The following is a 23,602-nucleotide window of genomic DNA, read 5'->3' as shown; positions in this document are numbered from 1 at the left end:
TTTTCCGAATTGGTCACGTGGTTTTACATCATCAAGTAATGGGATAACCACATCAAAGAATGACAGGACCACATCAAATAATGAAACAAACACATCATGTAGTGTAAAATCGTCAAATTTTGAAACATCATTGCGTAATGTTAAAACCATATAAAGAATAGGCAAATCATCATTACGAAATAACAAAACCACATCATGTAATGAAACAACTACATAACGTTAAGTCACATTCACATCAAGTAATGTTAAAACCACTTTGACTAATGACACAACCACATTAAATAATGGTGAAACCACATCGAGTAATGACAAAACCATATTGAGTAATGACAAAACTATATCAAGTCAATACGAAACCATATCGTGTAATATCGAAATATCATTAAGTAATGACTATTCCATATTGAGTTATATCAAAACATCATTACGTAATGTCAAAACCATATTAAGTAAAGACATATTATCATCAAGTAATAATAAAACAACATAAAGTAATATCAGAGTTCCCCATAAGACAGCTGTGGCGTTCCATAGGTTTCTCTTTTGGTTTGTTTGTTTATTCAAATAGGGTTAACGACTTTTAAACATCGGTTAAAACATATATGAGATATTTTGTAAACTTAAATCAAATCAATGTGATTTGTAATGCCATTCTTGTTATAAAATACTTACCAATATTATAAGTTATCTTACCTCCTATACATTTCTAGGAATATCATTGGTTAAAAGCTACCGCGAGGAGACCGTGTATACTTCATATGGGGTTAGTAGGCGGGGCTTATTCTAATACACTGCTAGTAGTGGTGTTACGTGCCTTTATAAAAACAATACGGCGTTGATGAAAAATCTGAAACGTTTCAACAAACAAAGAAATTGATGGTGAACGATTGAAATGAATGCAGAAAAACATTAAAAGCTAATAAGTTGTTATAGTTGGCATTTGTTTTTGTATAGACCAATAGGTCAATAATGTTAAGATAGTCGGTAAGATAAATTCGTTACACAGTGTGCTAGTGACCTAATACGATAGGCTCTCATCCCATATGGAATTTACTGACCCATATATATCGTATTAGGTCACTACCACACTATATAACTTATATTACACAGTGTGCTAGTGAGCTAATACGATATATATGGGGTCAGTAAATTCAATATGGGGTGAGAGCGAAGCTCGAAGCTCGAACCGCATAGTGAATTTAGGCTGACCCCATATATATCGTATTAGGCCACTAGCAGACTGTATAACGAATTTATCTTATCGACTATCTTAAAATGTGGCATTTAGACTAGTGGCCTATCAAAGTGATCAAGTCTTCCATATAAATGTGACAATATAGGCCTCGTCTTTTAACTTTAGTTTTTGGTTTTGGAACTAGCTCATAAATACACGTCTTACATGAACGACATTCACTAACAGAGAGAGAGAGTTAAACGTGTTGTTTTCAATTTTTTACATCACTGGGTCGATACCTCTGCTGGTGGACTATCAGTCTCTGAGGGTATCATCAGCTCAGTAGTCAGTACTTCGGTACTGACATGATTTAACAAACTTTTCTAAAATTGTCCGTTTTTAAATTTTTAAATTTTTAAGAAACTTAAGTTTCAACTCCCTCAGGCAAAGTTGACTTTAGATGAATTTGGCTATTTATTTTAGGTATTTTTGTCATATAGCTCTTCAACGGTTTCGGTACTTATACATCCTCGGATTTCAAATGTTTGGCTTTGAGCGTTCCTGATGAAGGTAAATCCAGAAAAGCGCTTCGGGCGCATGAAATTATTAAACGTGTTGTTTTCAATTTTTTAACAAAGAGGCGTTTCCGGACTTCAATTGTACAATTCCGTATCAACATGAGAAACTGAATTACACATATATAATATATATATATATATATATCTCTAAATATATAACATCCCCCATTTGGAGTCAAAAACACTGATGGATGAAGTGCCCATTCTGTGTTCAGTATTATAGATACAATGAATAAGCGTTGATTCATGAAACGGGAGGTCGAATGGTTTGTTTTTCGTGAATGAAAGCTTATCATTGTATCTATAACTTAAACTATTGTGTTGATGTCTTTTCAAAATTAAAGCCTTTTCTTAATAAGAAGGTATTGTAAGTGCGTATAAATAACCCTGTTATCATATTCAACGATGCATTAAAGTTCACAATTAATTGGTTAGAGAAATACAAATATAACATAACACGTCTGTCTTTAAATTATTATGCATCTGAATATTATCCGTAATTTACAAAAAAAAAAGACATATTCGAACTTATTTTTAAGTATATATAATAAGCATATTACCAATATTTCTATATTTCTAGCAAGAAACCTAATTCTAGACACATCACAATTTACTCACATAGGTATTTGCGAATAAACATTTTGTAAAGATATGTAGTAAAACAGATGAAATCATACTATATATATAAAACAAAAATGCACAAATTGAATGTAAAAACTTTTTTTCAAGTACATGAATTGGCCAATAATAATTCAAAAATAAACAGGAAAAACCGCTTCTATTACAAAAATATCAACAATAACATACAAAATAAGAAAAACGGAAATACTAAAGAATAGGGACAACAAAGAGAAAACAGGGATTCGAACCTAAACCGAGAAGTCTCTACTCTTTAACTCATGGATCTTAACCTCGCGGCTACCAACTTATACTATACGATTGTCTATTAAGTATATATAAAGGTACAAACCCTGTGTGTCCTTTGTACCGATGTGTATCATATGTTCATTTATATATATAACTTAGACATCTAGATTGCATCCCATTGGTAGCCGAGAGGTTTCATCGATGTGTTGATGTCAGTCACACATACCAAATTTCAAGGAGGGGTTCGATTCCCAGTGAAGGCATATACAAATTACAAAAGTTAATGGTAAGTTTTTTAAATTAATTCCATTAGTGAACAGAAATCAGTAAATTAGCAAATTAAGCACACAAAGGAAACAATTGAATATGATTTGATGAGTCCATTTCAGCGACAAATTTAGGATGTCTTGATTATAGAAAAGAATCCACGGTAAATGAATAGGCTGACGTCACGGCAATGGGTTAACTGGAACACATGAATGAGATAGAGCATCCGCCAGAAGATTTTGACTGCCTGGAACATGTCTCACTGACAGAATAATATCGAGACTGAAGAAGAATTTCCTTGCTCAGAAGATACAGAGAAAAGGATTGAGTTTCCCTTGATTCTGAAAATAAGCTACTAATGTGGAGTTGTCTGTGGCAGCCAGAAGTGAATGACCCTGAATCATAGCCTGAAAAGGAAGTAGAGAAAGAACACAGCTCTCATCTCTAGGAGATTGATGTGTTCCTCAAACTGAGCACCTGACCAAAAGACCTGAAGCTGTTCTGCCCTCTAGATAAGCTCCCCAACCCATCAATCTCGCATCTGTGAACAGAGATAGAAAGGGGTTTAGAGGATCCAACGATACTCCCTTCAGAAGATGTTTCTCCTGAAGCGACCACTGCAGAGGTGGTAACAACCGAGGAAGAATTGGAACAAGTGCCTTCCACGGCTAAGTAATTGGGTGCCAAAACTCCGACAGATACCACTGGATTGGATGAATGTGTAGACGCCCTAGTGGAAAGACGTCCATGATTGAAATCAAGAAACCCACCAGCTGAAGAAATTGACGGGCTGGGACAGTTGAAAACTACTTCAGAGCACTGACTAACTGATGTACCTTGATTAACTTTTCTTCTGGAGGAAGAACTAGACCAATATCTGTCCGAAATATTCGCACAGGAAAATGAAAAACTGACTGGGAATTATCTCTGATTTTTCTCATGAAATCAATAAACCCAGTCTCAAGAGCAATTAGATAGCCAAATCGGTGTGTTCCTTCAGAAGAGATCAGCAATGATTCTTGATTAGAGAATCGTCTAGTTAGGAATGAATGAATACCGCCTGAGTATGAAGATAAGACACTACAATCTGACACATCCTGGTAAGAACAAGGGGAGCAGTAAAAAAGCCAAAAGGCATAGCCTTGAAGCTGGACACTTTGTCTGCCCAAACCAGTCTCAGGAAATAACGAAACTTGGGAGAAATCTGTATGTGAAATAAGCATCCATCAAATCTAGAGAGGTCGTGCAAATTCCTAAAAGAAGCGTCGACCTGATTGACCTGTTGGTTTCCATTTTGAAATGTGGGACTACCAGATACTGATTCAGAACAGAAAGGTTTAGAACCGGTCTCATTTTCCCGTTCTTCTTGTGAACCAAGAAAAGCCGGGAATAAAACCCAAGATGAAAAGGAGGATTTACCTCCACCAACACACCCTTCTGAACTAGAATGTTCACTTCGTCTTGCAACAACTGATTCTTTTGATAATCCTTTGTCAGAGACAGATTGATTGGAACAGGAGAAAGAGGAGGCTGTTCAAAAAACTGAAGCTCCAATCCCTTACCCTGCTTCTTACCCTTTACAATTTTGGCGTTCATGCCACCTGAAAGGTTTGGACGAGATAAAGCTGATCTCATCATAGAATGTGAAGAAAAAGAGGAAGAAGAAGGAGCCTTGGGTTGATGAGAGGAAGAAGATTTGTTAGACTGAGAGATCTTGACAAATCGTTTTCCGTGACCTTAACATCCACATTGACAACAGGAGGAGTAGCTGATCCAAGGAAACAGAGAACAACTTGTCCTTAGACAGAGGAGAACATAGAAGTCTATCCTGGAAAACTTCAGAGACAGTCGATGTCGCAAGAATCTCCTGTCTCTTAGCAAGAGTGAAATTGGCCAAGGTGCAAAGAAGAAGTTCCAAGACTCTTGTTTACCTGTAGAAGCATAGACTTCCAAGTCTGAAAATTCCTCCCCTTTGTCCTTTAAAAAAGACCCAGCTGCCTCCAAAAAGTGTTCAGCTGTCTCAAGAACATAAGCTAGAAAACTCAGATTATTCTCCGACTTGGCATATGAAGACTGAGAAAGTCTGATGCCCTCCAAGGTTTCGAACCCAGTAAAACAGAAAAAGCCTTAACATAGACTGGAGCAGACTAATTACCGAAGGAAGATCCATGAATCTCAAAGTCCTTGGATCTAGATTTCCCTGGGTTAGAGGCAGGTTCGAAACCAGAGAACTAACTACCACCAGTTTTGCTAGTGTTAGCATGGTTCTCAGCCAAAGACGAGTTAACAAAGCCAAAGCTGTTGTGAAATGACCCGACTCTGGAAGAGAATTATACCCTTTCAAATCTGGCTTGACCAAACCAGAGGAAGCCATAAAATCTGAAGAGGCAGAAGAAAGTTATCTTTTTGGCTTCTGGGAGCCAAAAAAAAGTATCATCTTCAACCAGATGTCTAGGAGGTCTGGGAGGATCCTGTGAAGGATCCCGAGACAGACCCCTAGACTCCATAAGGACAAGCCGGTTATTAAATTCCATGAAATTGGCATTAGCAGACGCTTGTATCTGATGGATAGAAGTGGTAAGAGTCTTCATCTCATTCTTAAAAGAGGATGATTCTGAAGACGGCTTTCCACGAAACCCCTGACCAGACCAGCCTGACTGAGACGAATACGGATCAAAGGGCTGAGGATAAGGAGGCAAGTTGGGCATACTCATAGGCATGGAAAGGTAGGCAAAGTTCATAAGCCACCTAGTCCTGAAAAAGGGTCACTCCTGATACCAGCTGGAAGTCTCCTGCATACTTGTTGTGCAAGAAACAGGAGACATTGGTATCTCAAGAGGCCTAGTTACGGTAAGAGATACCCTGCTAGACCGAGATAACCTGACCAGTACCAGAAGTGAAGGGCAAAGTCCTAACAGGGTCTGAGTCCTATTCCAGACTCACACTACAAACACCCGGGATAAACTGAGAGTCCATACCTCTATTCCAAAACTCATCAGAATGAGTGACCAAACGCCAAGGGGACAACAAACCACATGTGTGTGTGTCACTCACCTCTTGAGTTGACGAAATTAGTGTTCTACCATCTATAATTCAGATAAATTAAATTCAATGTATTACCTGAATTAAACAAATTAATATTACAAAATAATTAATAACAATAATTTTCTATTTAGAAAACGTGGTTTTGAATAACTTTTTTCCTTCTCAGAGAAAGTGTGCAGCAAACACCATGGAACCGAAAAAATGAGGAAGGTTTATGGCGCGCATGCGTCAGGTTGGAGAGGTTGTCAAAGGGGTATGCTTCTTTTTTTCTGGCTGGTTTCCGGTTGAATAATGCAGCGAGTGGACTAATATCTAAATTTATGAAGGTGAGGTATTTAATGTAATAAAACTTATTTCATTAACAATCAACACTATAGAAAAACAATGTTCAGTTCTTAAAATAAAGTGTAGTTTTCATTATAAAGTCTTGACAATACGATTCATTTTTTTAACTAATCCTTGCAACTTTCGAACATACCTTGTTACAAATTACATTCAAATACGATATACATACATCTTAAATTCAAAATGGAGAAGAAACAAAACGTTAATATTACCACGTAAATAATCTAACTACCTGTTCTATATTCAATAAATTTGCCTTTCAAAAACAAATCAGGCTAACTACTTTTAAACTCTTAGACTAATTAAAACATGTTAATCAAACAAAATTGTCCATGTTATCAATAATCAATACAAAATATGATATTTCAATAACATTATTTAAGTAGTCAAAATGTAAATGATGCCGGAATGATATCCTAAAAACATCAATGAATAATAATACAAAATATACTCAGGCAACACATCATAAATGTCCATATGAGTCTTTGGTTTTTTTTTTTCTATGGTCTTCATTTACTGACACTGCCAATAACATGTACATTTAAGACTGTCTATAACAGAAATTTCAGTTTGCCGAATATCTTAATATGAGATAAATCTCACAAATAAATCTTCATGAACACTATGAGCTTCTAATTGAAGAATAAGATACAGACGGCACTAACAATATCATGATATCAATCACACAGATCATGACGAATTCCTTATTTATGAGTAGAAATTCCAAATCAAGAGGAATTTTACGTTGTACATAGCTACTTTATAAAATAGTCATGAGAAAAATCTCACAGAAAAAAAGTATAAAAAGTGGACGCTAATCTAATGAAGATGATGTTTTGACACTATTTCCATGATTATATGTTGACATAAAACAATCTACTGAATAAAGAAAATAAAATGTTTAAATTTGTGGCGGAGGTCGACAATTCAATTTGGCCTTTGCTTTCGGTCCAAGCTGATTTTCCTGAAGCCAAATAGCGTGTAGGGCTGGTTCACCAACTACATGAGCAAGATAGGGTCTATTTCCGTTTATAATTTTCTGTGCTAGGAATCTTTTAACTTTTAACTGACTTGTAGACGTTGATTCGCTAGACACGTCAACTTCACTAAAATTCATAAAATTCTGATCTTTGAACCTAGCTGGTAATTTCTTAGCTCGCTTTGGGCGAGACATGGCTTTGTTATTTTGAACAAATAAAATATTATCTGATTTGCGTGTATTATCAGCGTCGGAAATATTATCAGATACATTTTCGTAATTGGTGTCCTTAACATGCGTACTATCCTCATCCAAAAATGTATGATCTTGCACTTCAACATCGTCGAGTTTCGTAAGAACAGGGTCCATAAAATATTTTGAAGGATTTGGTTTTCTTACATGAGCAGATTTCAACCTTTATGTGCACTGGCTTTGATAATATTTTGTTCGTGTTTTGGTCCTTCAAAGTATACATATGATGACTATTTATGACTATTTACTGTAGAGATCACATATGGACCGGCAAATTTATTCTTAAGTTTTTGTCCTGATCCGGTTGGCTCTTTCAGCAAACAAAGTCGTTTTCGTGAAACGAAATATTTGGTATTTCGTCTTTATTAACTCGGTCTATCATTTTAACTTTTGAATTAATAGAATTTTTCTCGACTTCAGTACGTATAACGTTTAACTTTTCACATTGACCAACTTAAAAAGAGCATTTCTGACTGTTAACGGATCAGTGTTGGGTATTGGTTCTGCAAAAAAGTATTTACTAGATAAGTCAATTGCAGTAAAAATATAAAAATTGCCACTGCGAGACACAGGGACGGGTCCATATTGAAGGTCCATTTCCAAAACTTCAAATGGTGCACACGGCGTAGGAAATGACGTAATTGCAGTTTTTGTCTTTAGTGTGGTATTTTTCCTGCTTTGATATTAATAAACGAAGTCTGTGCGCTTCTTTCTGCAGCTTTGGTAGTTCGTTTCTTTCAAGATACTGAATCAACAGTCTGCAGTTTGCGTTATTGCGCTGCAATTCATGTATCGAATCGACATTAAATCTCTTTTCCCGAAAAATGTCAATCGATGTCAAAATATTTACATTTGAATCACTATCAATACCAGTAACAGAGTCTCGTTTTTAGTATAATTGTTCGTGGTTTCATTTTCACTCATATCATTATAACTAGTATAAGTAACCTGCGTATCATTAATGTCAGTACTTTGTTCAAATATTTTGTCCGAATCCTGTATATTATCACTTGCAGTGCTTTAATTAAATATTTTGTCTGGATCTTAAATATGAGAATTTTCAGTGTTTTGATTTAAAAATGTGCATCACATTGAGAAGTAGCACTATCAGTACTTTGATCAAATATTTGATCCAATTTATGTAATTTAGACGTTTGAGTGATTTGTTGATAAACGTTGTCTGACTGGTTAAACTGATCCGAAATCGACATTTGAGTATGTTTTGAATCACAATCGGTCAGTTTATCTTTACTATGGATATACAAAGGTTCCGTTTCTTTCACTAAGTTTTATTTCTTTCGCGGTTTGCGTTTCATTGATACATGTATATAATGTTGATCAATGTCTTCGGTGTCGGCATCATAGTCATTTTGTCTGTAACATTACATTATTACGTGGAAGACTATTAACGACGGTGTACATCGGAACTGGCGCAGGCAGACAGATATTGTTCAGTTGTAAATTTTTACTGTCACTAGAATCGGAATCACGTAATAAAGTGGTCAATTGTATAACTCCTGGAACAATAATTTGTCCTGTATTTTCCGGTTCGTTATTGGTTTCTTGCATGCATCGCGACAAAGCATCCGGAATTTCCATTTCCCTCGCAGGCTTGTACTGAATTTCAAAGTTATACTGCTGTAAAATAGCAATCCATCGCTCATAAATGGCGCCTTTCAGTTGGTTGCTAAACAGCGATTTCAGCGCTTGGTGGTCGCATTCTATAACAAACGGCTTTGTTCGTAGGTATGATGAACATTCTAGAACGGCTGTAACCATGCCAAGTAATTCTAGTTTTGTTGGTCCATATGATTTCTACTATTTACTAAGAGCCTTAGATCCGAATCGTACAACACGAATTTCATCAACTTTATTCATTTTCTGATGTAGCACGTAACCAATGCCCTTACAACAAGAGTCTACAGCAAGTCTAAATGGTAAATTGAAGTCTGGAAAGGCCAGAATAGGAGAATTCAGCAGGAGTAATTTAAAACATTCTGAAATGCACATTGTTGTTCATCGGTCCAGCTTAAACGTTCATACTCCTTTAAAATCCTAGTTAGAGGTTCCATTTCAGCACTGAAATTTTTAATGTATTTTCTAAACCAATTAAATAAACCAACAAGGCGACGTAACTCTTTAACACTTTTTGGTATAGGGTAATCAACGATGGCTTGAACACGGTCCGGTTGCAGCACAATTCCTTTATTTGAAATTTTATGACCTAAGTATAAAGAAGAGTTCTGAGCAAAGGTGCACTTTTTGGGTCCTTAAACCTGCATTCGTAAATCTTTGAAAAACGTTCCGTAAATCTTCAATATGCTGATCGAATGTTTCTGACGCAACAAGGATATCATCAAGATAGCACAAACATGATTTAAAAGTCAATCCTTTAAGAACTTTGTCCATCAAAAGTTGAAAAGATGCTGGAGATGAACAGGAAAGTCCCATCGGTAATCTTAAGAATTTGAAAGTACCAAATCATATATTAAAGGCTGTGTAACGTTGACTTTCTTTTGAGATCGGTAACTGGAAAAACCCAGATGATAAGTCTATTGAAGTAAGAAAATTCGGTGTTCTATTTGAAGACGATTCAGTGAGATCTTGTAAATCAGGAATTGAATAAGAAAAGTACTGAGTCATGAAATTTAAATACTCAAGTCGCAGCAGAAACAAAACTTTGACAAACTAGTCTCTTTCGATGAAGTATTTCCTTTGCCTTTTTGGTTCGTTCTTTTCGACACAAGTACAACCGGACTTGTAATAGGGACATTTCCTGTTTCGTCTACAGGTGCAATTACTTCTTGTCGCAAAAGTTCATCCAAATGATGTCTTAAAATACCTTCTTTTCAGGAGTTAAACGATATGACCGTTGGTGTTTCGGTTTAAAGTCGGGCTTCAAACACATTTGGTGTTGGACAACATTAGTAAAGCATAATTCAGGGCTTTCCCCTGTTAACAATAATCCTTTGAGAATGGAAAAAATTCAATCAAAGTCGTTTTCTGTACTTCAGTTAAGTATTCGGGAATCTTAAAATACTAGTAAGAAATAAATTTAGAGTCGATCTCAGTACCTTTATTCATCGGTGCAGTCGACAATTGAATACTTTGAACCAAATGAGTGTCATTATTTTCACTCAAAGGCATACATACATGATCCTAAGAAAATGGTTCAAGCTCCGCTGAAATCTGTCCATTATTCAAATGTACAGTTTCATTAGTAAAATTCAATATTTCAATCGGGACTTGTTTCTGTCGATTCACCTCGGTCTTTAGATATTTTAGAAGTACATATACCTTGCATTCCGTATTGCACTTTTCCATTAACTTGTCCCCAAATAAGTTCTTCTGAATTCGGAGGTATAGAAGCGGGACGTTGAGTTAAAACCTTGAACTGTGGATTTTATGCAACAATCACTAAGTCAAGAACGATATTCTTGGAAAATAAATAATGCGTTCCTAAAATTAAAGGATGCGATGTTTGGACTAAAATATATACAGGAATCCAGTGCTTTCCCCAAGGCACAGAAATCTTAACCATAGCAGTTCCATAAATTTGCACTGTTTGATTATTCGCTAAAGAAATTTTGTCATGTGTAGCACTAAACTCGGACTTCATTGAATCGGGTATTCGAGTTAAAAAATTGCAAAGACATCACATTCATTGAGCCACCTGTATCAATTAATGCTAAAATTTCCAGATTTGCAATTCGCACAGGCATATACAAAAATTTTCCAACAAATGCCGAATCGTCGTCACTTGTACATTCAGTTGATGATGAATAATGATTGTAATGAAATTTATTGTGTTCGTGGTCAGAATCAGTCACAGTATTATTAGAAATGTTAACATGGGCAGACTGGTGTACAGATATTTCCTTTAGTTGCCGCCCCGGGGGGTCCTGCCCTGTGAACCCCGGGTTCCTCCGGTTTCCCGAATACTGCGGACTCTTATGGCCCGTTTGTCCATAAAAATGACAAATAAAAGAAGAATCTATATAGCCCCGTTCATTCAAATTGCAGGCACGTGCAAAGTGTCCAGGCGCTTGACATTAACGGCACAATCCACGGTCAGATTGAGATACCTGACGATCTCGATTTCGTGGACGAGGAAAATGACAATTTCCTTTTACATCACGAGTACAGTCTAGTTGCTGAGAAAAATCAGTGGCAAGTTTTGACACGGCTTGGGTTAGACTGTTTATTTGTCCTTGTAATTCACCAACCACATCAGTTTTAAAATTGTTTAAATCTTTCACCGCAACGTGTGTGTTATCGTCAGTTTTAGTAGCAGCAGCTATAAGCGGTGCATCATCCTTTCGGTAGCCGTAAGCTTCGCACATTTTGGCAGTTGCTAGGCAACTTGCGCTATCACTATGGTGACCTGCCCGAACAAAAAAGGCGAGTTGATCAGGCAACCCCTTTATAAATTTAATCAGTATTTCGTGATCATTTCTGCGGAAAATTGTTGTTTTTTCGAGTAGTTGAGCATAAAATCGTCAATTGATTGCCCTTTTCAAGTTTCAATATTTCGAATATTTCACCTTCAAGAAGTATAGCTAGACTTCGAAAATCAACATCGAGATATTGCTTCTTGTAAACCTGTTCAAAAATTTGCCATACTTGTTTACTGTCGGCTGGAAGAGTATTAAACCAAGTCAGAACTGGGCTACAAAGGTGCAAATGAAAAGCGGCAATTTTCCAGCATTCTCTTCCGGTAATATATGATGCAACACGGCATAAGACTCGAACTCACTCAAAAACTGAAATAAATTTTCATGTGGGTATCCCCAACCGACAATTGGCTAACTTTTCCATTTTGTGAACAGAATTATGTTTTAAATCAGATATGAGAGATTGAATTTCGTATTCAAGTCTTGATACATTGATTGATTGATTGATGTTGAACGCCACTTTCAACAATATTGTGCTATTTCGTGGCGGTCAGTTTTTAATGGTGGAGGAAGCTGGTGTGCCCGGAGAGAACCACCGACCTTTGGTAGGAAAACTAGTCCAATTAAGATTGGAGTCGATTGGGATTCGAACTCACAACCTGTGTTGACAGGCTAGTGATACAGTAGTTCGACTACTTAGACCACTCGGCCACCGAGGCCCTTTCAAGTCTTGAAAAAACTATGGTATTTGGCGTAGTAGAATTGGTAAAATTTGATGTTTGAAATTTATTAAATGGTGTCCAGGCAGGGGTAGCTGGTGTCTGTATATTTGGCAAAATAAATGTATCATTAAAATTTTCTGGAGAAGGTTGCAATAAATATCCGATATCTGGTTCTAAGTGGTCTGTTATTTGATTAAACAGTAGAAAGTCGTCTGATAATACAGAATCGTTGTCTGATGAGGACATTTACTCAATAAAAATACAATGTTATATATATATATATATATATCCAACACCGAAAAATCAGTAATGAGAACAATCTTAAATACTGTAAGTACACGAGTAGGAATGAGATAAATCTTACATTCTTCTACATACATGAAAATAAATACAGGCAATGCATATTAAAATAAATCTTTATTTTTGCAATCTTCAATTATCCTAAGTAAAATTCGAATCAATCACAAACGTGCCATATATGGATGTGGGTGAATTCCGTCTATATATAGACCAAGGTTATTTCAATATGCATACGGACGGCCATGATGTTTTCTGACTTTAAGCAAGTCCAAACCAAAATCTGGTGAATGAGCACGAAGCAAAATATTTTTTTCCCTAATAAATCTATTGACCTCGGCATTCTGGCATTTTAATAATCTATCCTGCACACGAAATTGCTCCGGTTCAGGGTGTTGTTGAAATAAAATCCACAATTAAATTGAATGGTAGGATAGCTCCAGAAAAACTGGTTTGATTGTCGGGTAATCTGAGAGGAACTTGTAAATTTGTTTGTATGTATCACATATGTGTTTTACAAGATCATTATTGTCCGATCGTAACTGAATAAATTTTCCAGATTGTTCTGTCAGGTCACAAGTACCTAGAAAAATGTATTTTGTAAGATGTCGTGAGGAAAGTTCATGAATTTTAGTTACTAAATTTTCTTTAAGCCAAGTAAACTGAGTTTCAGTGTCCGCACCACTTTTTCACCACCAAAATATTTTATTTTCAGGATGTGATGACCAGTCAAGAATGTAAGATAAATATTTGGCCTTGCTATCAGACAATACAACAGGTATTGTGCGCAAAAGAGGCGCTTGGTGAAGTCTCTGGTCTAAACTACGCACTTGTTTACCCACACGGACAAGACTCATTTATGTATAAATGGCGATTAGTGTAAAAATAAATGTCTATGTTTGTGTGGAAAATTGTGTTATAAAATGAATATTTGTTCGTATAAGTCACTAGTCAAAATGCTGTCATAATTTATCAAATTTGTCCTGACCACATTGACGAATAACAACCACGTGTCCAGAACTTGTGTACGGTGTCTACATGCATGGGAGTCACATTTTCAGAAATAAAATTAATTGTGTCTTGAAACCTGCACAGGTATTTCTCAAAACTTTTGTAAATGTCTTCTTCAAAGCTTTTTAGGGTCTCTCTACCATGTGACGATATGGGCCTCGTCTTTTAACTTTAGTTTTTGGTTTGGAAACTGGCTCATACATACACGTCTCACATGAAAGACATTCACTAACAGAGAGAGAGCAAACAAAAGGCATTTCCGGACATCACTTGTACAATTCCGTATAAACATATGAAACTGAATTACACATTTATAATATATATATATATATATATCTACAAGTCTAAATTGAAAACAACGTTAAAACCTATGATTGCGTTGGATAAAAACCGAAATTTTTATACGTGTGCATGCAAAACAAATTTATTGTTAGAGGGGTCTAAATACAGCACACACAACATTTTCCAAAAGACCAAAAAAGTGAAAAAGTATATTTTAACAAAACGCATTTGACTAACAGGTCGAACAACAAATGTTCTTAAACCCTGCTGACTGCCATTGGCGATTGCCAAATAAACGGATCACCGATGTAATAAATGGATCTTAATTATAAATTTAATACTAAACAGAAAACAATTAACTTGCGGAAAAGATGGTATACCGCAAACAAAAGGTGCAAAGGTTTTTGTACACCATATCCGGATTTCGACAATTAATGTCTCTTCAGTGATGTTAGGAATCGAAACGGTATTTGGAAAGCCATACAATTTACCTCAATTTAGGATAGACTCTTGAATTTTGAGGAGTCAAAATAGGATGAACGGATAAACCGAAGGCAAATATAATACAAGCCCAAACGAAAGAAATATAAACAAGTCTAAATTGAAAACAATGTTCAAGTTATGCGTTGGATCTAAATATATAACATAAAGACCTACTTCCATTGGTCCATACAAAAACAAATGCCAACAAAAACAACTTGTTAGCTTTTAATGTGTTTTCTGCATTTATTTCAATCGTTCATCATCAATCTTCATCTGAAACGTTTCAGATTTTTCCTCAACGCCATGTTGTTTTTATAAGGGTACTTAACACGACTACTAACCGTATTTGCGTAAATGACAATATCATTTGATAGGGAAACCCATCGTATTATTCCGCTGCTGATATCATGTTGCTAAAGACGTTATCATAAGTCTCATAGTAAACGTATCAACCCTGATTAATAAAGTCGATATCTTACTAGTTTTACACTTGATGATCTCTTACATTTATATTCGAGAATAATGGTAGGAATTAATGAATATGCAAACTGGGTGAAATACAAAATAGTAAATAACATTACATTTTAGAATACCGTGATATGATATCGTTTTTCAGTCATCTCTATGAGTGTACGCGTATCATTACATTTTTTTTTTGTTACCGTAGGTATTGATAAATTTGAATGCATTTTTCAAAATAAAATATATTAACTAATTGATATTATGACTTTATCTTATATATTTAACGACTTAACCGTCAAACCCGTAAATATCCTTATTTTAATAACATAGAACTACCTATTACTTCGTATTCGTACAGAGAAAAAAATCAGTGCTTAACGTGAGTTACTTCAGACCCCGGTATAGACAATAATTATCCGTTAACATGAGACTGTGAAACATCAAAATTTAGGTATAATCCTAATGACGACTGCCAGGATCTGTTTACCTTTTCAGAACACTGCAATTCCTTCGTATTGATAAATTTGAATGCATTTTTCAAAATAAAATATATCAGCAAACTAATTGATATTATGACTTTATCTTATATGTTTAACGACTTAAACGTCAAACCCGTAAATATCCTTATTTTAATAACAAAGAACTACCTATTGCTTCATATTCGTACAGACTTTAGTGCTTTACGTGAGTTACTTCAGACCCCGGTATAGACAATAATTCTCCGTTAACATGAGACTGTGAAACATCAAATGTAGATATAATCCTAATGACGAGTGCCAGGATCTGTTTACCATTTCAGAACACCAAAGATCCCCCCCCCCCCCCCCCCCCCGCCCCATTTTTGAGGGGTTCATTCAAAGTCTTAATGTAAACGGGAGAAATCGGGTGAAAAATCACTTGATTATTTTAATTAATGTATGGATATTGCAGATATTCGCATACCACATTTTGAAAAAATGAGAAAAAAAAATCATTCTTTTCTGGGACTAGAAATGATAATCAAGTACCCGGAAATTGTTTTATGTTCGTACCGACCGACAAAGCAGCCAACAAGATTCTATTGATTGAAATTATAAATTCAATATGCAAGGTCATGCGCACAACGGAGAGTAAAATAGTAGACAATCATATATTTACCACATATCCGCTAAAGGCCTTCTTAAAACGTGTATTTCATTTCGATCACACTTATATGTATCGAAATTGATATCAATAAAGAGGAAACAATGTCTATTTTAGCATTGTATATTCGGAATCAGATGATTCTTACTTACAGTTTGCTCCAAAAACCCTTACAAGAAGAATAATTTTAACTCCGACTAGTGGACATCTTAAACATCAATAGCAACTAACTACCATCATTTTATGAGTGAATACATGTATATCCGAATAGGTTTGGAAAATCTGTTGAATTCTTCATATTAATTGTAGGATGTTAGAATGGATTTTCTTATACAAGAGAAGGGTAGCAAAGAAATATCAGCTAAACTTTTGTTTTCATCTTGCATCAAGTATTTAAAAGAGCATTTCAGGAAAACAATTGATGAAAGGCAGATAGGAGTTCGGGAAGACAAGATAAAGTGGATTATAACTGTACCTGCGATATGGAATGACTCTTGTAAACAGTTTATGCGAGAGTCTGCTACTGAGGTATGGTTATATATGTATAAACAAGACCGGTTGAATATTAATAAATGTTAATTGATAGTCACCTACAAATGAAATATATATTTATTACACAGGTCATCGGTGACCTAATAGGGTACATACACAGTCATTAAATTTTAAATTTTATACATAATGTAATGGGGTCCCCCTCTGAAATTCACTGAACGTGAATATATAGTATTAGGTCACCGATGGACTGTGAAATATTTATAGCCTACCGGCTTTCTGATACTTGGAGGAAAAAAACATTAGTATCTATTACTTACTTTGAATATTTAACAGATGCCGTCTTATATTGGGCAATATGAGAACGATAACTCTTGTACTAACCCTGTTTCGACTATACACGTTTTGGACCAATTTAGTTCTCTAAAATATATAGAAGGGAGTATATATGTTTCTATTTGCACCAGCAGTACAAATTTGGTCATTATTTTTTCGAGAGATAGTCGTGACCCAATTGCTAATGTTTGGACTAAATATAACTCTTGCCTAGAGTTTAATCTTTTAACATATGTAATGTTACCAAGTGCAAACGAAAAGATACCGAAGGGATAATCAAACTCATAGGTCGAAAACGCTCTGACAATGTCATGGCAAAAAACGAAAAACGACCCAAAGACAAACATCTGTATATGTTACAGGCATTTTCTAAATTTAGGCAATTTCTAAAATGCCTGCAAGATTCATGCATTTTACATAATGACTAAATGGAGAAACCTGGATCATGACACATTTAGCTCTTTCATTACCTTTTCTAATAAAACACTTACCGTTCGATAACATTGGGTTTCGCAATAAGCACACACGTCACACATGAATATCTTCTTTTTTTGTCATGTTCCCAAAAGATTCAAAGAACATTATCATGATTAGTTTGACATGCATCTTTTGGCTTATAGCTTTTAACGGACTGAAGCAGATCTGCCCATGACGGGTGATGCATCTATAGCAGGAGACGCTTATCCTGTCAATGCACCGTTATTTGTCTCTTCTTGGTCGATTTTCGAGATTTTAACCACAGTTAACTACTGTCTTATTAATTCATTAGATTGCAAAGACCCGTGAATTTCCTTGAGGCAGTGAAGATGAAGATACTCATATATTTGCATCACAACCAAATACGGCCTTGTATGGCGAAACCCATGCTATAGAGGGGAATTTGTTTGGATGTGGATGTAAACATTCTCATTCTTTCTGAATGGGGACATTAAATATATTGCCGCATGTTAGTAAAAAGTAAAATCACAAAAATACTGAACTCCGAGGAAAATTCAAAAAGGAAAGTCCCCAATCAAATGGCAAAATCAAAAAAACAAACACACCAAACGAATGGATAACAACTGTCATATTCCTGACTTGGTACAGGCACTTTCTTATGTAGAAAATGGTGGATTGAACCTGGTTTTATAGCTAGCTTAACCTATCACTTGTATGACAGTCGCATCAAATTCCATTATATTGACAACGATGCGTGAACAAAACAAACAGACACAATAGGTAAAAATGTCAAAAATAGGGGTACAGCAGTAACCATTGTGTATTGTGTAAAGTGCAACACTCTCTGCACGTTAAGAACTCTTTGACCGTTCTTCAGGTGGAATTTTCTATCCCTATATAAAACACCTTCATTTCAAGCGGCAGTCGAAATTCCTGTCCTTTATCCAGGTTAATCCACTGCAGAAATAACCCATATGAATTATAACCAAATTTCTCGTCTTAAAAATGCATGAAATATTTGCTACTGAAAGCAAACAAACCAATCGGTCAATTAAAACAAACTTCTTTTTCTCTGCTTCATATGTTTCACTTCACTGTTTTGAATATGGATTTTCTTAAGATTCGTTTGTAAATTTTGTTCTATTAAAAGAACAAATTGCCCTTCTGCCATTTTGACAAAATAATCATAAATTTACTATCTAAAATACAGAGTGCGTACATACTTAACGTAGTTTCACTAAAAAGAACATATTATATGACATACAAACTTTTCCAGCTGGTTTTTGAAGAATACATTAATTCTACCGAACCATTAGTTATTTTCTTTACAAGATGTTGTGTTTTTGTCCACTTTTTGTCAATGATATCCTTTTTCTGCAAATTGCCTGAAACTTAACAGGCAATTTGTTGAATTTTGTTTCAAACTTTCAGTCATTTTACAAAATGACTAGGTATTTTTAGTCATTTTATATAATGCCTGTCAAGGTTAGGCATTTTATAAATCGCCTGAAAATTCAGTCATTTTGCAAAATGCCTAAATTTAGAAAATGCCTGTAACATATAGAAAACACAGCATAGAAAACAAACTAAAGACTAAGCTACATGAACCCCACCAAAAACCGATGGCGATCTCATGTGCTCCGGAGGGAAAAGCAGATCCTGTTCCCCATGTGTCACCCGTCGTATTGCTCATTTGAGTACATACCCAGTGATTAGTTTAATTCGATAGGTCAAATTCGAGGAGAAAAGGACGGGATTGTGGTTACGACAATTAGAACATATCCGTCGTCATCTGTGAAATAGATATGCCATAACTGTCAACCAATAAATGATAGCGTCCGTAAAATTTTCGAATGGATGATTTCAACTTCACCACTTGGAACTCTTAGTTTGAAAGCTTCAGAGTGAACAGCAACCTTTTATCAAGGAAATCATCATAGGAATTGCATGCTTATAAATATCGTATCAACTTGGAGATATAAACTCCATATGCAGGCGCTGCTGGAATGTTGCTACTTCGAAATGGAAAATTCACAATTGGGAAGCTGAAATCATCTCTCTTGTCGTAAAGTTTTGTTCTCAACTGACCCTCATTGTCATATTTCTAGATTTAAGTCACGGCATGAGGCAGACTTAACTGTACCTGATGTATTCCATTATTTCAATTTCGATAGAATAGATGCGTTCAACATAGTCACCACACTTTAAATTATTTAGTGAGTATTGCGAAGCGTAAATTTACAAGATAACGCTAGCTGATGTTCATTCTTCCAAAGAAACTCTTGTATGAATTCTGCCTCATATGAATAAAAGAACAAGTCGGAAAGAAAGAAGAGGAACACAGTTAGTTCCCATGGTAATGCGGATTGTCTGTTGTAAAACACGTCTTCCAAACTTAACAAATATGTTTGTTGTCAATCAAGAAACCAAGCATCTGGCAGTTTCAGAGAATTTTGCTTATTATCCGAGTCTTTTATTACAATATACGATACATCCATCACAAAAACAAGATACTTGTAACTACTTTGGTCATTATTTATTAAACAAAACAGGACCAGTTCTTTCAATTTGTCTTTCAGTTTGGTAAGGGGAATACTTGTGTACAGGGTAGAAACGTCGAAAGTAATAATACTATTGCTAGAGGAAATATATTTAGATTGTATGTACTCCGACAGATCTCGGATTCACACAGCCCATAGAGTAGGTAGTTTCACAATTACTTTGAAGCCCGGTTTTGATTATTGATAAAATTGATGTTAATAATTTAGAAAGAGATTTCGTAGAGCACTTGGACGACCCAGCAATAAAACGTTGTTTGTATTCAGGATTTCCTCCTTGGTAAGTGCCGTGGGAGTATATTCCGAGTCTCCAAGTAAATTGTCAATACCTTAATCCTTTATCAAGCAGTTTATGTAATGTGATTTGCACACAAAATCGATGTTGTTTTGGATTTTATCTGCAGGGATAACAACATATTTATCATGGAGGTAGGGCAGGTGCTTAACATCATTTGGGTCTTTAAAAATCGATGTAGCATGTGCATTCAAGTCTTAATACTTCTCTAATTATCCACACTTTCTTTACAACCTAAGAAAACTGGTTTGATACATAGAGAATATCATATGGCTTTTTCAATATCACATCCGTATCAACCCGAGACACCAATATAATCCCAAGAGCTCTGCTCGAGGGATTATAAGGGGACGAAGTCCCCTAATACAGTAGAAAAATCAATAAAAAAAAAAAAAAAAAAAAAAAAAATCTGGAAAATTTCCCGAAATTTTCATTGTACTAATGAACTCAAAATCGTTAACTTTTTTTTTGTAACTTTTTTTTAATTCCCGCATTTGCACAGAAATCTACTTCCTTCTTCCGGTCTCGTTTGTCATGAGATTTTGAGTGAAATGTATATTTATCAGTCCAGTAAAATATAGGAAGGAACACAATAACAATTTCATTTGTAATTATTCTTTGATATGAAAAAACGTTACCTGATGATAGCGTTTCTTTGTTTACATTGAATATGACGTCATAACTAAAATAACGTCACAACTAAAATCCCTAACAACAGAACCAAAATCGGAAACGTAACGGTATTTCCGTTTCTTTTTTAACAGATTTAGAACTTAAAATATGTTTAAATTAAAAAAAAATAATTTATATAGACTTCGTCCCCTTTCACAGGTAATGCCTGCCTCATATTATTGGTTGAGGGTTGATACGGTGTGTGATATTGAATAAGCCATATCATATACACTTTATTATATACATATACGGTCTTACCTCACGTAGATTTTTTTTATGTGACATGACGTCATACAGATAAGGAGGTTTGAAATGACGTCATACAGATTATAGGTTTGACATGACGTCATACAGATTAGGGGTTTGATAAAGCCTTTGCAACAGTGACTGCAATCGATGACGTGACGTCATACAGATTAAAGGTGTGATAAAGCCTTTGCAACCGTGCTGATATCGATATCATCACGGGTGGCTGATACAGCACGCTTGCCAATGATTGTATTACACATACAATTTATCTGTATTCACTACTAAGTATATAATAAATATAATTACTTGTATAAACCGAACATATTTTAGTGTCTAAATTCATTAACTATGTACATCTACAACGCGGACGTGACATAAAACACCTTTTGTTTTGAAAGGAAGCGTTGATCGTTGAATCCAAATTATGCTGAATATTGACATAACTATGCTAATCTCAAAAAACGTGCTAAAAATTAGCGGGAGAATGTTTTAATAGACAAAGAAATTAACAAGGTACAAAAAGATGTTGATCCTGTAGCTCAAGAAGGTACGAATAAATGAAGGTAAACATAGACAAAAAAAGAGGGTTGGACCGTAAAATATAAAGTCTATTCAGTTTATGATTGTTGATTGTGACAGAAAATGAAAAACGGATGGTTTTCGACTACTTTTTCCCTTTCCTATCTTTTTAACACCTTTTTTTTAATATAACAGCATTCTTTGGTTAACATTTTAATTAGGATCGAGGGCTAGATTAAATATGAATCATTTACTTAACGATTTTAAAGGTTTAAATTCAATCAAAGGATGAGCAACAGAAAAAAAAACTAACGCTAGATTGAAAATCGTGTTTCATTTTTTTTTTTACATTTAACACTAAGTTAAAATTTAACCCAATTTGAAAGATGAACAACAAAGAGAAATAAAAATATTATGAACTTTGGTAATTAGTCTTCAATATAAGGTCTAAGTAAACGTATTACATAAACTATATCACCATGATCACTCAATTTACATTGATTTATGATTATTTTAGTTGATCATTGGTACAAATCGAATCAGACAAAACCTTTTACCAATTTCTAAAGTCTCCTTGTATATGCACAATGATACCAATATTACACTGGATATGCAAAAGAAAAAAAAGAAAATAAACTTTTTCAGAATATACACCAGATCATAAAATATGCTAACAGGACATTTTTATACTAATAGTAGATTAGGTTTTAATTTTTTTCAAAATAGGCAGGTATTCCAGGAGACCAGTGTACACTTGTGTTTGAACCCGAGGCAGCCTCTGTCTGTGCTCGATTTCTTCAGGTGGAAAAGACTGAGAATGAACAACACACGATCATCCTTAAAACCTTCCAACCGGGAACTAAGATATTGGTTGTTGATGCTGGAGGTAATTTATTGTATTATATTTCAGTTGACCCAACCATACCTATTCACCATATATAAGTACTTCTAAACAAGTGACACGTCTAAACAAGTGACAACTCTACGACAGATCCATCCATTGGATCACCAGTGAAGGTGATACACGGCTGAAAACACATATTATATTCATAATTACTCTAAATATCAGCACAACAATGTTTAATCAAATTTTTGTTCTTCCCTCGCCGGGATTCGAACTCATGCGCTCTAGAACACTCGGCCACCTAGACTGAACAAAATATTCAGCTTTCGGTGGCCTTAGTGTTACCTTTCCTCGTCAGTAGAATCTAGAGTTGTAACACAGTACATGATATATTAGGCATGAAGATGGAATTGATATATATATATATATATATATATAAGAGTCTATCCTAAATTGAGGTAAATTATGTGGCCTTCCAACAACCGTTTCGATTCCTAACATCACTGAAGAGACATTAATTGTCGAAATCCGGATATGGTGTACAAAAAATCTTTGCACCTTTGTTTGCGGTATACCATCTTCGCCGCAAGTTTATTGCTTTCTTTTTGGTATTAAATTTATAGTTAAGATCCATTTATTACACCTTGTGATCCGTTTATTTGGCAATCGCCAATGGCAGTCAGCAGGATTTAAGAACATTTGTTGTTCGACCTGTTAGTCAAATGCGTTTTGTTAAAATATACTTTTTCACCTTTTTGGTCTTTTGGAAAATGTTGTTTGTGCTGTATTTAGACCCCTCTAATAAGAAATTTGTTTTGCATGCACACGTATAAAAATTTCGGTTTTTATCCAACGCAATCATAGGTTTGAACGTTGTTTTCAATTTAGACTTGTATATATATATATATATATATACATG

At 35.1% G+C, this 23,602-nt stretch overlaps 2 protein-coding genes across 4 annotated transcripts in view; one reads left to right on the top strand and one right to left on the bottom strand.

The window, feature by feature from the left end:
- The window catches only part of LOC127730920 (heat shock 70 kDa protein 12A-like), a 79,103-nt gene that overhangs the window by 15,584 nt on the left and 39,917 nt on the right, over positions 1-23,602 (top strand). For both annotated transcript variants that reach the window (XM_052239558.1, XM_052239543.1), the window contains exons 2-3: positions 16,590-16,808; positions 22,566-22,725. In XM_052239558.1, the coding sequence (XP_052095518.1) occupies positions 16,590-16,808; positions 22,566-22,725 (379 nt within the window). The remainder of the gene's footprint in view (positions 1-16,589; positions 16,809-22,565; positions 22,726-23,602) is intronic.
- LOC127730936 (heat shock 70 kDa protein 12B-like) overlaps positions 1-23,602 on the bottom strand; it is a 79,891-nt gene that overhangs the window by 36,298 nt on the left and 19,991 nt on the right. The gene's annotated exons all lie outside the window — the stretch shown is intronic.

The sequence above is a fragment of the Mytilus californianus genome, unplaced genomic scaffold (genome assembly GCF_021869535.1).
Source record: "Mytilus californianus isolate M0D057914Y unplaced genomic scaffold, xbMytCali1.0.p SCAF_1, whole genome shotgun sequence".
NCBI classification, from domain to species: domain Eukaryota; kingdom Metazoa; phylum Mollusca; class Bivalvia; order Mytilida; family Mytilidae; genus Mytilus; species Mytilus californianus.
The sequence above is the reverse complement of the archived record's forward strand: the minus strand, read 5'-3'. Positions and strand labels throughout refer to the sequence as shown.